Source organism: Clytia hemisphaerica, unplaced genomic scaffold, assembly GCF_902728285.1.
Source record: "Clytia hemisphaerica strain Z4C2 unplaced genomic scaffold, Clytia hemisphaerica genome assembly, whole genome shotgun sequence".
NCBI classification, from domain to species: Eukaryota; Metazoa; Cnidaria; class Hydrozoa; order Leptothecata; family Clytiidae; genus Clytia; species Clytia hemisphaerica.
The window spans coordinates 125,255-145,925 of NW_027103748.1; the positions used below are offsets into that span (position 1 = coordinate 125,255).

At 36.0% G+C, this 20,671-nt stretch overlaps 2 protein-coding genes across 2 annotated transcripts; one reads left to right on the forward strand and one right to left on the reverse strand.

Moving 5' to 3' along the window:
* Nucleotides 1-46: 46 nt before the first annotated feature.
* On the reverse strand, nucleotides 47-17,203 carry LOC136805433 (protein still life, isoform SIF type 1-like). The gene is made up of 27 exons (XM_067062016.1): nucleotides 17,195-17,203; nucleotides 16,694-16,806; nucleotides 16,290-16,395; nucleotides 15,714-15,792; nucleotides 15,390-15,446; nucleotides 15,157-15,221; nucleotides 14,130-14,540; nucleotides 13,518-13,913; nucleotides 12,957-13,181; nucleotides 10,130-10,506; nucleotides 9,544-9,935; nucleotides 8,262-8,432; nucleotides 7,005-7,122; nucleotides 6,746-6,801; nucleotides 6,557-6,654; nucleotides 6,263-6,409; nucleotides 5,982-6,050; nucleotides 5,771-5,839; nucleotides 5,032-5,088; nucleotides 3,198-3,306; nucleotides 2,627-2,721; nucleotides 2,149-2,343; nucleotides 1,770-1,920; nucleotides 1,508-1,560; nucleotides 1,311-1,407; nucleotides 937-1,015; nucleotides 47-732 (listed from the first exon to the last, which is right to left on the reverse strand). Exons 1-27 carry the CDS (start codon nucleotides 17,201-17,203, stop codon nucleotides 507-509), a joined length of 4,020 nt encoding a protein of 1,339 aa, XP_066918117.1. The 3' UTR covers nucleotides 47-506.
* Nucleotides 11,321-12,914, forward strand: LOC136805395 (galanin receptor 2b-like). Its single transcript, XM_067061970.1, has 2 exons — nucleotides 11,321-11,767; nucleotides 12,138-12,914. Exons 1-2 carry the CDS (start codon nucleotides 11,367-11,369, stop codon nucleotides 12,841-12,843), a joined length of 1,107 nt encoding a protein of 368 aa, XP_066918071.1. The 5' UTR covers nucleotides 11,321-11,366; the 3' UTR covers nucleotides 12,844-12,914.
* Nucleotides 17,204-20,671: the final 3,468 nt, after the last annotated feature.

Genomic DNA, 20,671 nt, shown 5'->3' on the forward strand with positions numbered 1-20,671 from the left:
AATGGTTTTCGTTTTGATAGACCAGGGCGTTCTAGCGAGTTCATGATTTACTTGTTGTTTCATTTATTCACCATAAATACAAAAAATTAGCAAAAATATATATGTGTATAATCGTCTCTATTATTACAAAACGTGATAAAAAATTAGAACCAAAATAAATTAGTTTGACATAAAAGTCTAAGATATCCCTCCTTTGTGGCAATACCAAAGAGTCCAAAGTTCTGCAAAAATGCAGAATTTTTCAAGAAATTTTCTGAAGGCGCGATAAATCCTTGTGGGCTACTGGAAAATATTCATGATATGCACCATTGCAATGTGATCTGATATTACATCATGAACCCGACAGCTGATTGGGTGCATGTGACGAATTGATTGACTTTGCGTCACTTGCAACCAATCAGCTGTCCGCGAGGACATTGCAATGGTGCATAATCATGAAAACTATGAAATTTCACAATTTATTCAAGAATTCTGCAAACAAAAATCATACAAAATGAACCATAACTTTACTTTCCAAAAATGCCATGCTTCTTTTCAGTGTCTCTTTTACCGAAACTCGGTTTCTTTTTTATTGTTGGTTTGGCGAGCCCTTCTTTCCCGCCATTCGAGCGCCGCCCGTCAAATGAAGATCTCAGGGTACCTTTCCCAAGTACAGGAATGGAATTGGAAAATTTGCTGATTTTCTTGGCTTCCTTGATGGCGTTGACAAAGACCTTCTTTTCTTCACCAGTTCTAAAAGTAAGCACAAACAAGTTAGGTGTTTTATACTGTATCGCTTGAAGAGATTCCAAACTTAAAATGTATTCCAGCATTTATCAAAAAATACAAATAACACTATCGAATTAGGCTAGACGAAATATTAGTTTATATGCCACAAGACTACCACCGAGATTCGCTTTAAGACAAACAGAAGAAAGATTTCACTTGTCATCATACCTGTTAACAAACACAAAGACGGTTTGTTCATCTTCACATTCATTGGTTGCATCAACAATCTCCCAAACTTGGTCCGAATCTGAAAGATAAATCGAAGAAACACGTATTTTTACTTTCAGCTCAAAAACTCGCAACTATAACAAAAGCCTTGGTTGTTTGCTTAATCTGATTTAACATTGAAATTTTTAATTGGACTTGTTTACAATAGAACATCAATGGTTTTCTTGAGTCAACCGTCGTGTGTATACACAACTCGAACAATTCAAACTAAATTATGGTATGGGCAAGGCTATTACTGGTCCTATTCAAAAGCTAATTATTAGAGGTATTGTGCGGTGTAGAGTAATTAAAATACAAATTGGAGGTAAACATACCATTCTCAGACCAGGCATGGTCGCGCAATATCAAATGTGAAATAGGAACGAAATAATGAAATTTGATATCGCTCTTCATGTTTTGTGATTGGTTGAGCTGAAAAAGGGAAAACAATCGTGGTATAACATATTTGTCAAGTAAGCATGCATGCCCCTTTGAGCCTTGACAGCACTGTATTTCTGAAAAAAATCATTACCTTTTTATGAGCTTTGATGTGGTGTGAAATGAGGATGATTGCTTTCTTGAATACTAAAAATAAATTTGAAAAGTTTACAAGTCAATCTATGGCCGCTGTAAATTTGGTTGGGCGTGATCATATGCAATATGTCATGTTTTAATGGAATATGACAAGAATCTTTAGGGCTTGAATTCTTTTCATACTCCTTTATACATGCACTCTTAAAATTCAGGTCAACGTCTCCTTAAAAGAAGAGAAAGTAAGAAAAAGTAAGTCTTACTAAAAACGGTGAGATTTTCAGCCTCTGTCTTGTTGTTGTTCATGGATGAGAAGGTCGAAGAATGACCGGAATTCCGTCGGTTCGGGTAGTCCGCATTGGCCCAGTGTACACGTCCGTAATGTAACAGGTTGTCCACGTCCATTTCAGACTTCTACAGAAAAATTCATAAAAAACTCATATAATTAATTTATTCAGGGAAAAAATCTGATCTTTCAAAAGCAGCATTCTCCTCAGATGATCAAAATTGTGCTTATCAGGAGTGAGTGTTAAAGAATCCTTTAAAATGAGCGAACACACAATATATAGATGGGGAAAATTTATGACTTGTCTGTCTTAACCGCGTGGTTGAAAAGCGAGTTGATTAACAAGATGATCTTACTTCGACTTCTGGATATTGTTTGCAAAGATTTTGAAAGAGAGGAGTGTATGTTTCACTGATACGTTGCATTTCGTTGATGTAGTCAGCCACCTCCTCCACCTTACGTAAGGCGTTGTAAAGACAGTTGTATTCATCACTCTCTTTGTCCATGAGTTTCAGCATGGTCTTCATCAGCAGTGGGTAACGCAGAATACGCTAGAAAGAAAGTGAGACTATCAAAACCTGTGGATGAAGAAGAAAGTCGAAGAACGTTCGGGGATGTAGAATGAGAGGTTAGCCTCTTTTTACAGCGAGACTGATCAAACGTCAGTATCGGGTGTTAACAAAGCGCTACGGTAGAACTAAGTTACGCAAGATTAATAACGTTTGCTAGGTGTGCAAAGCATCTTAGAGGACTAAATTCTCCTATCGAAGTTTTTTAACTTATTGGTGAAACAGTGTATGACGTGGCTTTCTTTGGCGAAGAATGAGAGTTTACCTGAATTGGGGTGATCAAGTAGGATTCCACTGTTCCTGTATGTTGTTGTTTAGGATTTCTTGCTATCAAAAATGCCCTCAAAGCATCGTTCGAATCTAAAGAATATTACATTCATATTCTCAGTTGATTCCAATAGTATGGAAAGAAAATATTGAATACTTTTGTCTGTTCTAAAGAGACCCTATCTCTGAAATACTTTTATTTTATACATAGGGTTCATTTTATACTCAGGGGTCTCAGCCCTCCCCAGGAAAAAGCAGGTGACCTCTTATACCTCACCCCCCAGAAAATTCAAAATTTCCCAGCCCCCTCCACCCCCCCCCCATTTTTGGAGGTTTGCGGGAACCAGTACTTTGGGCCATCTGACACATTGAAGTTCAAGAAATTTGTCATGGTTTTGAATCATGGAAACTATATTATACTAAAATCAGTTTACGATGTGCGAAGCGCTTAACTCGTCAAAGTCACGTTGAGATCAGCCAGTCACTTCAAAAGTATCATTGGTTTCTGTTAGAGGAATTCTAATATTCGGTAGAAATGTGCCCTAAACTAAAGAAAGAATAGCTCTTACTCAATTCCAACAGTTTGACAGCTCGAGAATGACAGGAACAAAATGTGCTGTAAAGTTTAAACTTCTCCACAAACTCCAAGAAGGTCTCACCAATCAAATACAAAATATTCTGAAAAGATGAAATAGAATGTATTTAGGAATAGTCTGTTACGAAATCTTGAGAAAGAAAAGAACTGCATCTTCGGTAACCAATTAGCCTTCTACCTGGTCTTATACCAGATTGCTAAGAGTGATCTTTAAAACAACAAGCTATGCTGAATGGACCTACCTGATGATGAAAGTTAGATAGCAATGCGAGGAGAAAAAAATCAGTCAGAAAATATAGCGTTTAGCGAAAATGCATAACACAATAAATTCATCATTTATTGTTGATAAGGGGAGAGGGAAGGGTTGTATGTAAAAAAATAAATAGAAAGTTCTGGTCGCAAAAATCAGTTTTATTGACAATTGAATCATGCTTGATGGTGAGCATTGTTATCAATAATGTTTTTGTGTCAAAAACATAGAAATACAAGGAAAGAAATCTAATGAAAATCTGCAAAAACGGCGATTTCCGGCATTTTCAACCGGAAAAAAAAAATTCTCAAAAATCGAACTCAGCCATGTTTTGAGCATTGCGAATACGCATCCTTCTGCAAAAAAAATCAGAAAAAACTAAAGATGAACATTCGGGAAAATGTAAAAAACCGGTTTTTCCGGCATATTTCCGGCATTTTCGGCCGGAAAAAATGTTTTTCGAAAATCGGGCTCCGTCACATTTTAGGTATTGTCATAATGCATCAGTGTGCAAAATTTCATAAAAAAATATAAAGTAGAGCTCGAGAAATTCAAGAAATACTGTCTTTCCGTCGAAAATAGGTTGTTCCGGCGATTTTTAAATAGTTCCGGCTTCAAAAATCAATTTCATTGAAAATTGAAACATGCTTCATGGTGGGCATTGCTATTAATAATGTTTTTGAATGAAAAAATAACCATTTATAAGGAAAAAGCCCAATGAAAATCCAGAAAAACGGCGATTTCCGGCATTTCTCAAAAATCGGACTTGGCCATGTTTTGGGCAATATTAATACGCATCTTTGAGCAAAAAATAAAAAAAAACTAATGATAATATCTCGAGAAAATGCCAAAAAGCCAGTTTTTCCGGCATATTTCCGGCATTTTCGGCCGGAAAAAAATGTTTTTCGAAAATCAGGCTCCGTCACTTTTTAGGTATTGTCATTTTACATCAGTGTGCAAAATTTCATAAAAAAATATAAAGTACAGCTCGAGAAATACTGTTTTTCCGGCGAAAATCGGCTGTTCCGGCGATTTTTAGTAAGTTCCGGCTTCAAAAATCAGTTTTATCGACAATTGAACTATGCTTGATCGTGGACATTGCTATTAATAATGTTTTTGTGTGGAAAAACAACGAAATATAAGGAAAAAGTCCGAAGAAAATCTGCAAAAACGTCGATTTCCGGCATATTTCTGGCATTTTTGGCCGGAAAAGAATTTTTTTCAAAAATCGGACTCTGCCATGTTTTGGGCATTGCTAATACACATCTTTGTGCAAAAAATCTGAAAAAACTAATGATGAAATCTCGAGAAAATCTGCAAAAACGTCGATTTCCGGCATATTTCTGGCATTTTCGGCCGGAAATGATTTTTTTTCGAAAATCAGGCTCCGTCACATTTTGTTCATTACCATTTTGCATCATTGTGCCGAAAATCAGAAAAAACTAACGAGCCAATCTCGAGAAAAGCTGGTAACAGACGGACGGACGGACAAAGGTTAATTTATAGGACCTCCAGGTAGGTCCAAAAAGACACAGAGCAAGAATAGAAGAAAGCTTACTTGGAACTGTTTCGTTTCGGTAAATTCATCGAAATTGCTGTCGTTACGAATGATGCTCTGTAAATATACCAGAAAGTTTGGGATTTACAGTAGCTAGTAGCATCATAGGTTGTGTTTCTATTGCCTTCGAATACCTTAGTCAAAACTAGTCATATTATAAATGCGAATCGACTTAGGTCGGGCTTATTCCATAATCCTTTGAATAATTTTAGCCTGCGTATCAGACGGACACGGACAGATAGACATACATTTTCCCCCAACCAGAACTAACCATGCGTGGTGGGATATTACAAGCTTGAGTAATTTTCTAAAACTTCTTTGTATCCGCACTTGAAAAAAATTTAAGTGGTTATTTTAGTGTACTAAGGTAGATTTTAAAGAATTATAATACAATCAGTTCCAAAATACTTGGCACAAAGGGGAAATTCCCCACAAAATTTTATAACCACAAACAATTTGGAAGAGTTTTGGAAGAGTTTTAACGCTAGACTTAAGACTGGGGATCCAGAAGTTCAAAAATGGTCTGGTTGGGCTTGATGAAATATAGCCTAGAAACCAATAAATCCCTCCCAGATCGAAATATTCGATGAAATCAAGTTGAAGCCCCGAAATTGACATTCTCGCTCGAACTTTTTTAAAAATGGTGAAATAGTCAAAATTGCCAATATGGCACTGATGGTAGAAAATAAAAGCCAGTTGCGATGGCTCTATACAGATCACAATCATCATCCTAACAAACCTTTAAACGTTCGAAGAATGTCGATTGAAAGTCGAAGATTTCTCGCACATTATTCACCATCAATTCCGCCTGAAAAATAAAGAAAAATTACACTGTCATCTTTCATGAGTCTCAGTCAACTCTTTACAATACATGCATAAATCTCTTAATATGACGTTATTTGATGCAATGCAACCCTAGTAAAAGAGAGATTAAAATTCGGCTCACATACCTCGTCTTTGGGTAGGAAGTTTTCTTCTTTTAATGGAATCAAATATCTTTCCAAAAGGATTCTCAAGTTCTAAACAAACGAAGAGATGTAAACAAAACGCTTTCACTTATTAAATTTTTTATTTATTCCCTAATCGAAAATCTCTGATAAATTGCTTTTAATAGCTCTCTGTGATAAAATACCGACTTTAGAAGTAGTGAAAAGTGAAAATTAGTCCTTTCACATGACTGACTCGAAACTGAATAAAGAATCGAATAAAAACAAAGAAGGTTATATAAAACCTTGACGTAAGTTTTCTCAGTGTCTCTCAACTCGAGGATGGCTTTTCGTAGGTGGACACCAGGTTTTCGTGAGTGGGCGGTGGATGTGGAACGTTCGATAGGTATGGAGTTCATTTCACGTGTCATCATATTCACTTGCTCTGTTTGCTGAACATCGAAAGAAATGTGAGTAAGTGACATTCAAACGTTATGCAAAATGTTCTATGCTGATGACCATTACAAAGTAAGGAAGGATTGTTTGTATAATCTTTTAATACCTATTTATCAAGCTAAACAAGAAAGCAGGGTAGTTACATGTAAGAAGTCATCAATATCTTCAACTTTCGCCTCTTTCCCAAGAGAAGGTTTGTCGCTCGCTGAGTGATATGAACTGGTGGTCGATTCTTCGAGATCTGAACAAAATAATAATACCATATATTATCCGCGAGAACAGCCGGTAGATAATTTACCGTTGCCAAAGAAAATCATAAACAACATGCTTACCGGTGGGAGCAGGCACGATCAAAGTATTGAGCAGATCATCCGATAAATCAGGTTGTCTAGAAAAAAAAACGAATCATAGCATATTAAAACCTTTCACGCTGATTCATTTACGTGTTTGGTGCCGCAAATCAACAATATAGATATTTATTTATCTAGGATTTCAATTTTTTACAGAGTAAAACCAAGAAAATAAGAAGCGATTCAAGTCTGGTAACAAGGGACACTTTGACTAGTGCTCAAAGTGAGCAAAGAAACTTACAAAGACTTGGGTGGAGGTGGGCAGACCAGGAAACTGATCAAACTTTCAGTCGTCTGGAATGTCTTTTTGGGGTCGTCTATCCTCTTCGAACGCAATTTCAAGTTGATTGACGACGAAACTTAAACAACAAGAAATTTGATTTCATAAACGTAAGGTCCGTCTCCGTCAGTGCACATTAGATAACTTTTAAAGTTTAAGTATAAAAAACTTAAGCACAGCGATTTTTCGTGACGTTGTCATTTATAGAAAACGGGCAATCTTAATATTTAGATTACCTAGACGTCAATAAATAGTGTCCATATCTTACTATACTAAATGAGTTTATGAAAAATGTCTGTAACGCTAGCCCAGTAACATATGTTAAGGTTTCTAAAATTTGAACGCCGCGGCTGGAAAACCTATCCACCTTCGATACAAAAAGTCTCGCGCTAAGTTTGACAAGCGTAGAAAACTCGGATTAGAGAAGACTCTGCACTGCTATTTGTAAACGAAAGAAGTTCTGACGTCAATTTCATGAAAATGTACTGCGACGTCACAAAGTTTCAAATAAAAAGGTGTGACATTTTTGGGGCACGATTTTGAATTATTTTATATCAGCACACGCAACAAAATCCAACATTGTTGTTTGATGATTAAACTTCTAACATTATTTAAAAAGGTTTCAATGTTGGTTGCATTGCATATGCGCCGGTCTTAAGCTGTCCGCATGTGAAGCCAACAAACGGGAAAACCTTCAGTGCTCAATCGCAAAGCGTGAGCCTCTCCTTCACAACTAAGGCTTTTTCTTTCCTAGAAGCAACCCTCTCACCACCTCAGACACCTTTGGGCGTCTGCAACGACGGGTACCCTTGATAAATTTGACAGGGTCACTATGGCATTTTATTGAACATAAACTTCCGTTATCTTAAAAAGACATACCATCGAGGCATATACAGACACAAAATTTTGACTAATGTAGAAAGTTTAGAAGTATAATTTTTATTATTGTATTCGGCATTTTAAGCCAAAACGATGTCAGGCATTAACCCACATTATAGTATTTTAAAGGCTTTTGATGTGCAAGCAAAACTGTTAACCGGCGTTTGCGACGACGGGAACTGTCTAGTAGGTGTCTATTAGGATTTGTGTATTTAACTTGAAAACAATCATGAAAATTTCTTTACAAATAACTGTACCCATCTCATAAGCATTTTAATTAAAAATTTAAACGGGTTTTTTGAGAGAAAGAGGTTAAATTTAGGCGAAAGTGTAACTTACCGTTCATAACCTCTAGGATATCATTGAATGAATTGTTGATGACGCGAAGATTTTGACCATTGATTTCGATGACCTCGTCTTCAACAACAATGCCAGATTTTCGTGCAGGACTTCCATCTTCCACAAAAGTCACCATTATGCGTTCGTCTAATGTCTGCTCCATGTCCAGGCCTGTTCAAAAATTAGAAAAGGTTAAGTCTAACGTGATGCTTATTAAAAATTCGATGGAATGCGTGGCACATCTGTCGTTAACTGGTATTTTTTCCTTCTCGACGGACAAGGGGGTTAATTCCTCGAGCACAAAAAAATACGCAAAAAAATGCATTTTGAATAGATGATATGGAGATAATAGATAATGCATCTACCGGGTGCGCCACAAAAAAGTTTCTCTCTTTTAAACTAATTTTCTCGAAATCTAAATATTTTAAAAGAACCATTCCTATTTCATTGGAAAGAGGAAAGATAGACTTAAATTTTGATGGGTCATTTACTAAATTTGATTCATTAGATCAAAAGTTATGCTTGATTGAATAGAACAGTTACCTTCGGAAAGTGCTGAAAAACGTTAAAAATCGACCTATCAAATCAAACAGAAGCATAAATTACATGATACATCAGTATTTTCGTTTCAAATGACAATTAAATGACCTGTCTAAATATGACATAATGACCTTTTGTTGTATAAAGGAAGGTTAAATTTCAATGAAATGAAGAAAATTCGTCGAAAAAGGCCAAAAAATCTGGTAAAATTCATGAAAATACATCAAATACGGGTTTCTAGGTAGATCCAGCCTTAGTCTATATAAGTATGTTTATCCAAAAATCTGAGGAAAATTTCAATAAAAGTAAATTAAAGTGATTTTGATGAAGATTTTGACCCTTTCGACCTTCAGTTTCAAAATTTATGTGTTTAGTTACTGAAAAATGCTCTTAATCGTGTAAAGGCTATTGTGATTGCCAATTTTAAAATAAAAATTTGACAGGTCGATTTTTAACGATTACGAGGACTTTCTGAAAGTAACTTTTTCATTCAATTGAGCATAACTTTTGATGTAATGAATCGAATTTAATAAACGACCCATCAAAATTTAAGTTCGTCTTTCTTTTTTTCAATGAAATAGGAATGGTTCTTTTAAAGTTTTTAGATTTAGAGAAAATTAGTTTCAAAGAGAGAAACTTTTTTTGTGGCGCACCTGGTAGCAATATAATATTTTCTTTCAAAGAAACGCAAGGAAGGCGAAATGAATTATACATGATATTATGTAGAAACTGAAATACTTACCAAATGCACCATGTTCATAATCTGCAGGATTCGTCAAAGTGACGTCATATTGTAACTTCGGGCACAGTTTAAGTCTAGTATAATTGAAAGTGTCTAGTAGGACGTTATCTTTAGGTATAGTGTAATCTAAAAGTCCGTGTTTATTATTATCGTTCATCATGAGCATCATGAAATAATCTAAAGAATCGAAATTCTCCTTCATGCAAACGCGCTCCATCAACTCACAGATTTTGAGGTTAGGTTCGTAAGGTAAACAACACGATCTAGCGTCCGGTAATTGAATGTATAAGAGATCGCCAACGCGACCGAATTTTCGTGCACCGCTACGTGAGGACGCGTGAGATGAGTTGCTTTCATCACTGCTATATCGATCACTCCGCGTCCGCCTGTTTCTAAAACAAAATAGTGCACTTATAATGTAAAGATAAAAGAAACTGGACTTAAATTAAGATTTTCTTTAATAGCTAGCAAAGGATCGGGCACAATTTCACGACTCGTCTTCACGTTTGAGTAGTATAATAGCATCCGTCTTGTTTTCGAGAACATGAACCATAGAGCTTTTACCATTGAGGATACAGAAACTTACTTTGTTTGAGGTGAATGTCGATTTCGTATAGCAGTAACAACATTGTCGTCTGCTATCTTCAACGAACTTAAGAAGCGTGCTTTGATACCTCCGTTCGTCGCACTCTTGTATTTGGTACTGCGTACGTTCTTCGCGCGTTTCTCGTTTGACGCAGCGGTAGTCGTCAAACAGACGTAGTTCTTCGTGTTGACGTAAGAGATGAAGGAGGTGACGGAGAAAAGACCGAGTTTCGAAAGAGCGTGTTTTGTTGGCCTAGATACGTGAGTTAAAAGTTCTTGTGGGTTTGGTATGTGAGTTGATTCGATAGCTGCAATGTAGCATCTTAACCTAAAGTTGGTTGCATGTATGTCCTCCAGACTCTCTTCCCATGAGATTATCTGAACGAAAGGAAATAAGGGATGGTTATTAAGCAAAATGAACTACTCCTTATCTGGAAGCTCACGCGTCCTGATTAATTGAACCTGTCAGAATAAAATAAAAACAACACTTGCTTATACACTTTCACCCTTTTCACCCGTTCGCATTGGAATTTCATTTGGTACAATATTTGGACAAGAAATATTATGGTGACCTTCATCTTATTTTTCTTGCACCATTTCGAAAAATGAAGACAAATTCAGGTCGAAAAAGGAAAGTTGCAATGCTGCTCTTTTTTTTACGGAAAGAAGGTACATTTTGACGATTCTTTCAAATTCTTTTTCGATCAGAGCTTCAAGTTCCGACTATTATAAAATTATTTAAATCAGTTTGAAAATCATGACCAACTTCATTATGAGTCATGGAGAAACTTTCTCCATTTTTTTCTTCTAGGTATTGGAATGGCAAGAAGCGTGTGAAGGGAAGGAAGGAGGTATTATGAGGTAGAGGATATGGGAAAAGGCCATTTGTTTGAAAAGCGGAAGTGAACCACAACAAAGGGAAGAACATTCACTTTCTTCTTCTTCACCTTATTATAACAAAGAATATTTAATGAAAGACCATTCAAACACTTTTCCCGAAATCAAAAGATACTATAATAAACATGATTTAGGATTGAGTTAATTGAAGAGAGAAAACATTTGGGGATGTAAAGTGAATGAAAGGTTGAAGCCAACTCAATAAGCATTCATCAAAATCAATCAGTGGGTTATGAAATAAGAACCGTTAAACACAGAGTAATACAAACGTGAAATATTTTTAGATGATTTCTTCTTCTTTATTTCTCAACTCCATCATTTCACAGAAGCAGAAGTGAAAGATGGAAGAACTCATCGCACTCAACCGATCAGCCAATCACACCTTCAACAGTACCTACCCCACCATGCTATCCTTCTTCTCTAGAGAAACCACCACCTTTTATTATTGCGCTTTTTCGCTGATGTTTGTCATCGGTAGCGTTGGCAACAGTGCAGTCATTTACATCATCACTTTGAAGCATCAAAACAAGAAATCCAATTTCGATATTTACATCATTTCGCTTGCCATCACTGACTTATTAGCGTCGATATTTCTTCCTGTGGTCATGATACATGATTTGTATACAGAGTGGAACCATTGGCACTTGGGAAGTTTTGGGTGTAAGATATTGGTTCCCATGCCACACATCAATTCTTTGGTCTCAGCTCTCATGTTGGTCGTCATTTCTTTCGACAGATTAAGGTATGTCAATGTTCATTGAGTTGGGTTTTTAACAGTTTTCACCAACTAATTACGATAAGTAAGGGTAACACGATTGGTAAGACCCCGGGAGCGATTTAAGTATCGGTGATCATTTTTAGTGCCTTAGCTCCGTATGCCAAAGATCAGTCAGTGACGTAAAACGATGGAGTATACCTTCAGCTTGAAATTTTTAAGTTTGAAAATACCCTCACTTTCTGTCGCTTTTTATCGCTTCTTATCGGCCAGAAGAAGCCAATCTGTTTGTTTACTTTTAAGATAATAACAGAACTTCGTTTCCGGGTACATCGAGAAACTTCACCCCATACAGTAAAAGAGGTTTCACTAATGATCGATTCTCTTTCGTGTTCAGGGTGATTCGGCAAACCAGTTTGAAGCGTCGTTCACGCAGAATCACTATCGCAGAAGTTGTTGTAGTCTGGATCATTTCCATCCTGATCGTCTCTCCGTACATTTACTTCCTGGAGGTACAAAACGGGTTCTGTAAAGACCATTGGGAGAGGATCTACCGTTTCGTTTATTACACTGTTCTGCAGTTCTTCTCCTGCTTCTTCCCCATCATCATCATGATCGCTACCTACGCCACCAGTGCTCACATCCTTCTCCACAACAAATTTCCCGGTGATTCAGTCTACATGATGAAACGGAGACGTCGCAAGCAAAACCAACGGGTGACGCAAATGTTCGGCATCATTGTCATCATCTTTTTCGTCATGACGACGCCGTATATGATTTCCTTCTTTATCGTCGCTTATTACGGAACGTTCGATATCCAAACTTACCGCGTCAAAGGGAAATTATTGTTTGATTTACAATATGCATTTTATACACTGATGGGTTTCAATGCTTGCATCAACCCCTTTATTTATGCTATGCGTTATAAGGATATTAGCAGAACTTTCAAGAGGTTTCTTTCAACGCAAAGAAGTGCAGACAAAATGAAACGAAAGTATGGAGTGGTCAAAATGGTGGATAGGAAATATGGATTCGTTGGTATCAGTGCCAAGTTGATACAACAGGAAGATTTTTTCAAAGGAGAAGCGCTTGATAGTGGATAGACCTATAGATACCTTGAATAATTTAATTTAGTAAAAGAACTAACTATAATTTTAGAAATCCCATAGTTCGTTTGTAGGAATTTGTAAGCAAACTGTCAAACAAAAATTCGAACCTGATCCGTGATATTCTGTCTTATATGCGACTCTTTTTCGATCTTCAACTGCAACACGGCCATCTTTAGAAGTTTCTCTTCACTCAGTAGTTTCTTTTGCAAAGTTTCGATTTCTTGGAGAAGTAAAGGTGTGATGTTTTCAAGACCACGTTTTCGAGCGAAAGCAGCGGCTGCTGAAGTGTGAATGTAATGCATCCAATTCTCTGTCTCTGTTTGACTTGTCGCCTAATGTGTAATGACAAAAAGTCAGAGACAAGTATGTACAACGATGAGACATTTCATAATTGCATCGAAGACTTCAGTCTCTAATAGGGAACTACTGAACAACTTTAAGGCGTATAATGTTTTGCAAGTTTTTGATATTTGGAATTTCACTTTAATAGTTGAAGTCTTCAAGTTTTGAAATCCAAATAAACATAAGAGCCAGTATTCATAGTCAATTTTAGCCATTCAACCTCGCTTAAATTAAGCTATATTTGAAATAAAAAATGTTGACAATCACCCTGCATTCTTATCATTTAAAAAAACCAGCATCCAACGAGAAAAGATTTATTTAGCTACCTGAAGGTAATAGGCATTTCCTTGTTTAGTACAGATACTGAACACATTTTCCAGGCGTGTATACTCGGGAACAGCTTGCACGAGAGAAGAATCGACATCCAACTGGAAAGTTGGCTCGTTCATATCTTCCGTTGTTACTGTCTTCTCGTCTGCTTGAAAGAAGAGAAGTTCCACGCCCTTCAACGCCACCCAGTACTTCCGCCATTTACGATGGTTGCTCATTTCTAAGCGCCCTTTCTTCGAATGTTGTAATAAGCATTTGACGAGAAGCCATGCTGCTTTCCGTGTTGACATCATTTGGCGTGTTAAGTTAACTACGGATGGTGGTCGTGTGTCTTGAAAATCTTCACTGATCCCAGAGAGACTATCATCAGCAGAAAATTCTTTTGGTAAAAACTAAAAAAAGAGAGAAAAACTGAAATTTAGAAAGTAAAAATAAACTTGAATTAATCCTCTTATACGATTAGAGCCAATAGACTTTTACAGAGAATTAAATCAATCAATCAAATATATAGCTAAGAACTTATCCAAAAGACTAAAAATATTTCAAAACTCTTTTGAATTAATGAAACTTAATACAGCAGAGTTCATAATTTGAATCATACAACATACCAGACTGTTGGTGGAACCTGATTTATTTCCAGAAGCACTTAAGCCAAGGTTGAACTCGTCCGATTCTTGATCTTTTTCGTTCATCAAATAATCATACTCAACAGGATCATAACCGACTGGGATGTCTTCACTTTCGTTCTCAATATCCAACGAAGAAGCAGGGAGTTTGCCAATATCTGATGCCGATGTACTATGTGCGGATTTCGGTTTGGGCGGAACAAGCGGTTTACGAATGATGGGCGTCTTCTCCGATTTTTCTTCTGACGTCACAGAAATTGAAGGAGGATTGGAAAAATCAAGAGATTGTTGACTTCCGAAACTTGAAGATAATCTTTTCGATGAACGAGATCCCACTGAAGAATTGCTTTCATCTGAATCTTTCCGTTTAGGTGTAGTTTTTTCTTCTTGGCTCTAAAGCAAAATTCATGAAAAAAAATCAAAGAATACTTTAATTTGGAAGTGACATTTTTTCAACAAGCAATACCAACTAAATACTCAAAGCAAGCTAATAATATAACTTGATATTCAAATGGAGAAGATTATCAGCAAAACTGACTGAATAAAAACAAGAAAATTTGTCAATTTCTTTGAGGGCCAAACAAAGTGTTTTTAACACCTGCCACTCAAACAGGATGAATGAACAGTTTCGAAGAAATTAGAACACCGAGTGAACCGTTTCAAGATAAAAAGTAGTTCTATTTCAAAATCATCTGCTTAACTTCATTCAAAATTTATTATTTTCCCTCTCATAAAACAAATAGTAGGTCACCGTTAATCTTTTGATGGGTTTCTGTCACTTAAGCAATTCATTTGAAAAAAAAACTTTCAAGAATAATTGATGACTACTTTCTTCCCTCTCTATTTCACTACCTACTGGAGATATGACGTAATGATTCTGATTCTGGGTTTCATGAAAAAAAATATGTTACGAGCCCTTTTTTCTAGACGTTTCTTTTCGTTCAAAATATTTACCTTCAATAGAAAATACATTTCAAAAGGCACAAACTGTGAATGAAGAAAAACTTACAGCTAGAAGTCTAAGGAATCGCCGTGCGTCTTTTTCAGAAACAAAATTCAAGCCCCATGCAGTTGCTAAAATACGAGAATATTATTCATGTAGTATAGTACAAATATAAATAGTATAAATTCATAAGAGTACGATTGGTAACATATTAATGCATTAACTCTAAGGTTGTACAGCAATAATGGAAACTAGAAATAAACATGAGTACATTGTCTGCGGGGGTAAGAAGAATATACCATATTCTTTATCTCTCCATTGAATGAAACTATCTGTTGTTTTCTTCAATCTTGTGACTAGATTGAAAAAGAAATGGTCTTTGTTCGTCATTAATGTACTTTGTCACGGTGGGCAGAAATAGGGATTAAAAAAACTGAAGGGTTAAAAATCCAATAATTTCGGAAATAAAATCTTAAGAAAATTGAATTTTTTCGAAATTCATCAAGATTTTTAAGTTTCAAACTATTCCAACTTTCGAGCAATGCGTGTGCTTTCGTGGTAATGTTGACCTGCTACATTAGAAGATTTATAAATTTTCAGACAAGACCAGGACAAAAAGATACCTGGGAGATTAACGTCCATGCCATCTTCAATATCTTTCTTCAGGGATATCCGAATAAACAATTGTATTCCTTTGCTTATCTATGACATAACCATATTTAGGGTTTTTTTTTAATATCTAACACTACATACTAAATTGCTTGATGGCAGCACTTCAAACTATTCTAAAGGCTTCACTTTCGCGCAAAAACGAGCGAAAACTTTTTGTCAATCAGTTTTTTCATGTTGAAAAGATAACGACATTAAAAAACTTTTGAGCGAAAAAATAAAACTTTTTAAAACCGTTATGTCGGACTTGCCCAATGGAATTGCTTCATTTTTCAACCAACCAATGACCTTACAAAACGTTAAAAAAATTTCACCCATTTCCCGCGAAAGAGGAGACAGCTTTTAGAGGTATGCAATTATGTTATAATAACAAATATAAAAGTTACTTAATCATTTCCAGAAGAAATATGATTTTGGGTGATTCTATTTTTTCTTAAACCCAATTCATTTAAGAAATTCTAGACATTGCAGAAAACATTGATATATCACGGTAAATGGCCTGAAATTTGTTGAAATTTGTATGTACATACCTCAGTGTGACAAAGTTGTGCTTGCACCTGCACAATGGAGCCAAAACAATTTGTCCAATTGGATTTCTCCTTGGTCTTCATCAATTGATTTACCTCAGCATAAAAGCTATGGAAACAAGCATTTAGAATAAACTTTTAAAAGGATTAGCTTAGGAAAAGACACTAGAAGCTTACCCAAAAAGATTGATGGGGCTTTCCTTGAAGAACACTAACGTGAACAGATGAAAACCCGAAAGCGGAGGAGCACCAGAGCAGGTTCATGAAAGATAATCAAAAAAAGTCCAGGAAATCTACAGATTCCTAAGTGTAATGAAAGAAAATGGCAGAAAAGGGTCACTGAAAATATAAAAAATAGCTTTGGTGATTAAGAATCTTCGTCCAGAATATATCAAAACAATAGTTACCTGATCTTTTTTTTCACTTCTACTTTTTCATTGTATTTCAACCCACGTTTGGGACTCTCTGATTGACTCAGAGGGTCCTCTAATGCATTAATATTACCAATTTTGAATTTCGTCTATGATATTGTAAGAGAGATAAAGTATTTTACAATAAAAAATATGTTAAAAGAATAGAAAAATAGAAAAAGCACTACATAAGCACTGTATCTAATTTCAGTTATTCATTTTCATTAGAGAACAAAGAAAGAAAAGACAAATTCCCTTTTAGTAGAAGTTTCCAATACAACTCCTCATCAGAAGAAGTTGCCAAGACAGCTTCCACTTTCAAAGATGTTACCAAGACAACCTCTCATGGAAAGAAGACACCGAACGAACTTAGAAACATCACATCATGGAAAAAGACACCAAACGGAATTCAAACCATATGTCACGAAATCAGACCATTACATCATACCATCTACATAAAATATCACATCAACCTGAACCATTACATCAACTATTTACATCATCCATTACATTATAACACACACAACACAATGAGCCTTTATAGCATCCAACAAATGAACCCTAAATCACTGACTAAATTATTGAGACATTACATAATGAATCAAATTAACTCAACAAAAGAAATGCAAGTTCAGGACTTCTGCAAAAAGCTATAAATTGGGGAAAATAAGAAGAAACATCAGATCTCAACTGGATGGCCAACAAGGAGGAACTCGAATGATCAACGAGTAGCAAAAAGGAAGAAACCTGGGAAAAAAACTATAGAGAAAAGAATCTACGGGAAAAGAGTAAAATTATACCTTTCTTTATTGAAACATAAATACAGGGTACACTACGAACATATACTACAAAATACTACTAAACATTAATAAAGTCCCTCCCTTCGCTGGAAACTTAAGTTATATCGCCAGAGGTAATAGACTATGAAGAAAGGAAAAAGTAAAACAAGGTGTGACGTGGAGAGAGCTAATGGCTGTAATAGACTAAAATAACGCACCACTGAACCTTCCAGATTCATGGATATATTCAACGACAGAAAGGATTATATTTTGATTTGAGATTGAAGTCAAGCTTTCGTTAACCGTATAATAAAAGCTGACAAAAATAAGAAGGGTTTTAGTGGGAGGAAAACAATACCTAAGTCTTATACTTTGCCGAACAGATATTGTCTCGCATGGGAATATATAGAGCAGTGCAGAAAAAAGTGCTGAGTATTTTCAATTGAGTTAGTTCGACAACCACAAAAAGGGTCTAAAGTATCACGAAAACCATGGCTTAATAACCTTCCACAGTACTAAAATGAGCATTTTTAACTACCGCCTCTACGGTGGAGATGGCGAGAGTGTTAAACGGTGTATTATGGGCGTTTGTCTGATATTCCAATGGCGTATTGGCGGCCGTCGAAAGCTTCATTAAAAAGAGATATTTTTCAAACGTTTAACATCAGAAATATAACTTATAACATCTGTTGATTCTTTCACTTTACTTCTTGTATATTTTTCCTCCTTTATGTAAACGTCAAAAAAAAAAGAAACAAACAATAAATAAACAGATTAATAGGATCATCGACTGTCGATCGAAACCATGGCCGTGTTTGTTGGATCGCGTGCCCTTTTTAATTCATTACGGTAGCTTTTTAATACTAGTCTTATATTACGCATACAATACCTACGTATCAAGAATCACATGCAAGATCTGCGATGTTTATGGCGTTATTTACGAAACCTCTGCTACTAAAGTATATTGAATCTGGGGGTTGGTGTCTTTTTTTATCATGTATCAAAAAATATTGAATAATGAATAATGAAATTTAGCCACTCAAATATTTGTTGCAATGCGACGGTAAACAGAACATCGAATTCCCATTGCCCTACCGTGAAGTCGGGTAACTTACATCAGTGGAGGCTAACATCCACATAGCCCTCATAGCCCTGCTGACCAATCTAAGCAGCAAAATTTCAAAACAAATGAATTACGCAGCTCAGCTTGCAGCTCTACTCCATTTATTTTTTGTTTTGATTTAAATTTATATTTTAAGGACCAGCCAGGTCATTCATTAAAGGGCTATGCATGCAGGGGGGGTCGGTAGTAAAATCTCAGACATATATGAGTAGTAAAAGGGTTTTTGCGAATTTTTACATACCACCACCCAGACTCTTGGAAGAGGTATTTTACTACCCTGGTAGTAAAAGTTTTTGGGACAATTTGTCATAAAGACCACCTATTTTTTGGTTGCTTTTCGGACTGATTTTACAAAAAAAAATTAATGTTTTGCCCTTAGAATTAAAGTCTTTTTTGTTCGCAGAAAACAACTTTCCAACAGAAAATTTTTTCAAGTTATGAAAATTTTCAGATTTTTTCAGAAAAGTCATCCAAAAAATTAAAAGAATTACAAAAATAGCTTAAATTTGCTAATTTTAGGGGTCACTCACATATCGATTTTTCCTGCAACTAACGTCATTGTGACGCTATCTGAAGAACCCCCCACCCCCCCTTTCTTAGCGTCATTTACATAAATATACCAAAAATCGATGAAAGCAATTTTTTTTCTCTATTACAGATATTGATATTCCAGCCACATTGATTTTTGTGCTTCGTTTCGCACGGTTTTAAAACCAGTGGTTTTGACTTATGACTTTCACATTTTGTTTGTCCCCAGACAAACGGCTTGTTGCTTTGTCTATGTAGACGGTCTGTCAGCACGGCCCTTGTATATCAAAATACGGCCCATCTATTTTTTATTGCGGTATCTCTGTTTTTATGATTAGGGAGATAATAACATATTCCTACAAACGTAACGGAAGGGTATTGGATATCATCTCTGTTATATTTTATGCGTTTGAATTAAGATGGCCGGTGTAGCGAAGGATGGAATACAAAATGTTACAGGTTTGAAAATCGATATTCTTCTATAGGCTCTGACCCCCCCCCACCTCCTCGCGTCACAATGACGTTAGTTGCAGGAAACATCGATATGTGAGTGACCCCTTACCAGTTTTAACTACCCAGGTAGTAAAATCTTTTCAACACTTAACACATAGATACCACCCCACAGCTGTTCCCCTTAGGCAAAATCTTCGATTCTGTAGAGGTCACGAAAAGAAAAATTCAAAATGGCTGCCGAGCGAGCACTGACAAAAACAAAAAATCAGGAGTTCTCAATTGCCTACTACAGCTCAGAATGAGACAGAGAAATGCAGTAAAATAAAAAGTAAACAAACCTTGAACCTTTTCTTTGTCAAAATAAAAAAAATATTCTAGCTGTAGTAATGTTTATATTCAGAAATAAATCCATTTTCCACCAGACCTACAACAACCACCAGCAAACTTTCAAACCACACTGCGGCATTACTGGCAATGAATTCTGACTTAAAAAATGTTGGTCCAGTTCCCTGGAAAGGGTATGATTACACTTCCAAATGACTTTTCTTTACAATAACATTTGTCTTCTCACAAATCCACAAAGATAGGCTATAAAACCAACACGGGGGTCAACTTTTTTACAACAAACCGTCAGATCAAACTTTACAAAGATCAAACATGAAAATGTCACTTGTTTTTGTGATATTTGGATAATATTAAAACCTTTTTGCATATATTTGGTTCTTCAAAACCATTCCCCTTTCCCGCAGCAGGCTTTAAAGTTCATGTTGACCCCCGTTTTAATTTGCGCGGTAATCTAGAAAGGCCTTTAGTGCGGTATAAACAAACGATTTCATTGGCTGAAAAAAGTCAAAACATCAAGCTATATCACGTGATCAGAATCATGATCGGAGTGAACGGGAGCCGTGGTCATATATCATACAATATTTTCCTGCATTTTAATTTGGCAAAGTTTAGTAAATTCGACCACGTATCAATGTTTCCATTTTTCAAGCGGGGATTTCTGTCTGTCTGTTAAGAGCCAAAATATGGTTTGTATGGGATCGAGCACGGTACAGCTGTGACCCATTTTAGTATTTAACTACCCTGGGT

Coding starts and splice junctions, on each gene's coding strand:
- LOC136805395 (XM_067061970.1), top strand. CDS start 11,367: ATGGAAGAACTCATCGCACTCAACCGATCAGCCAATCACACCTTCAAC. Junction 11,768..12,137: donor ATTTCTTTCGACAGATTAAG/GTATGTCAATGT, acceptor TTTCGTGTTCAG/GGTGATTCGGCAAACCAGTT.
- LOC136805433 (XM_067062016.1), bottom strand. Junction 8,433..9,543: donor TTATGAACATGGTGCATTTG/GTAAGTATTTCA, acceptor ATTTTTGAACAG/GCCTGGACATGGAGCAGACA. Junction 733..936: donor GTCTTTGTGTTTGTTAACAG/GTATGATGACAA, acceptor GCTTACTTTTAG/AACTGGTGAAGAAAAGAAGG.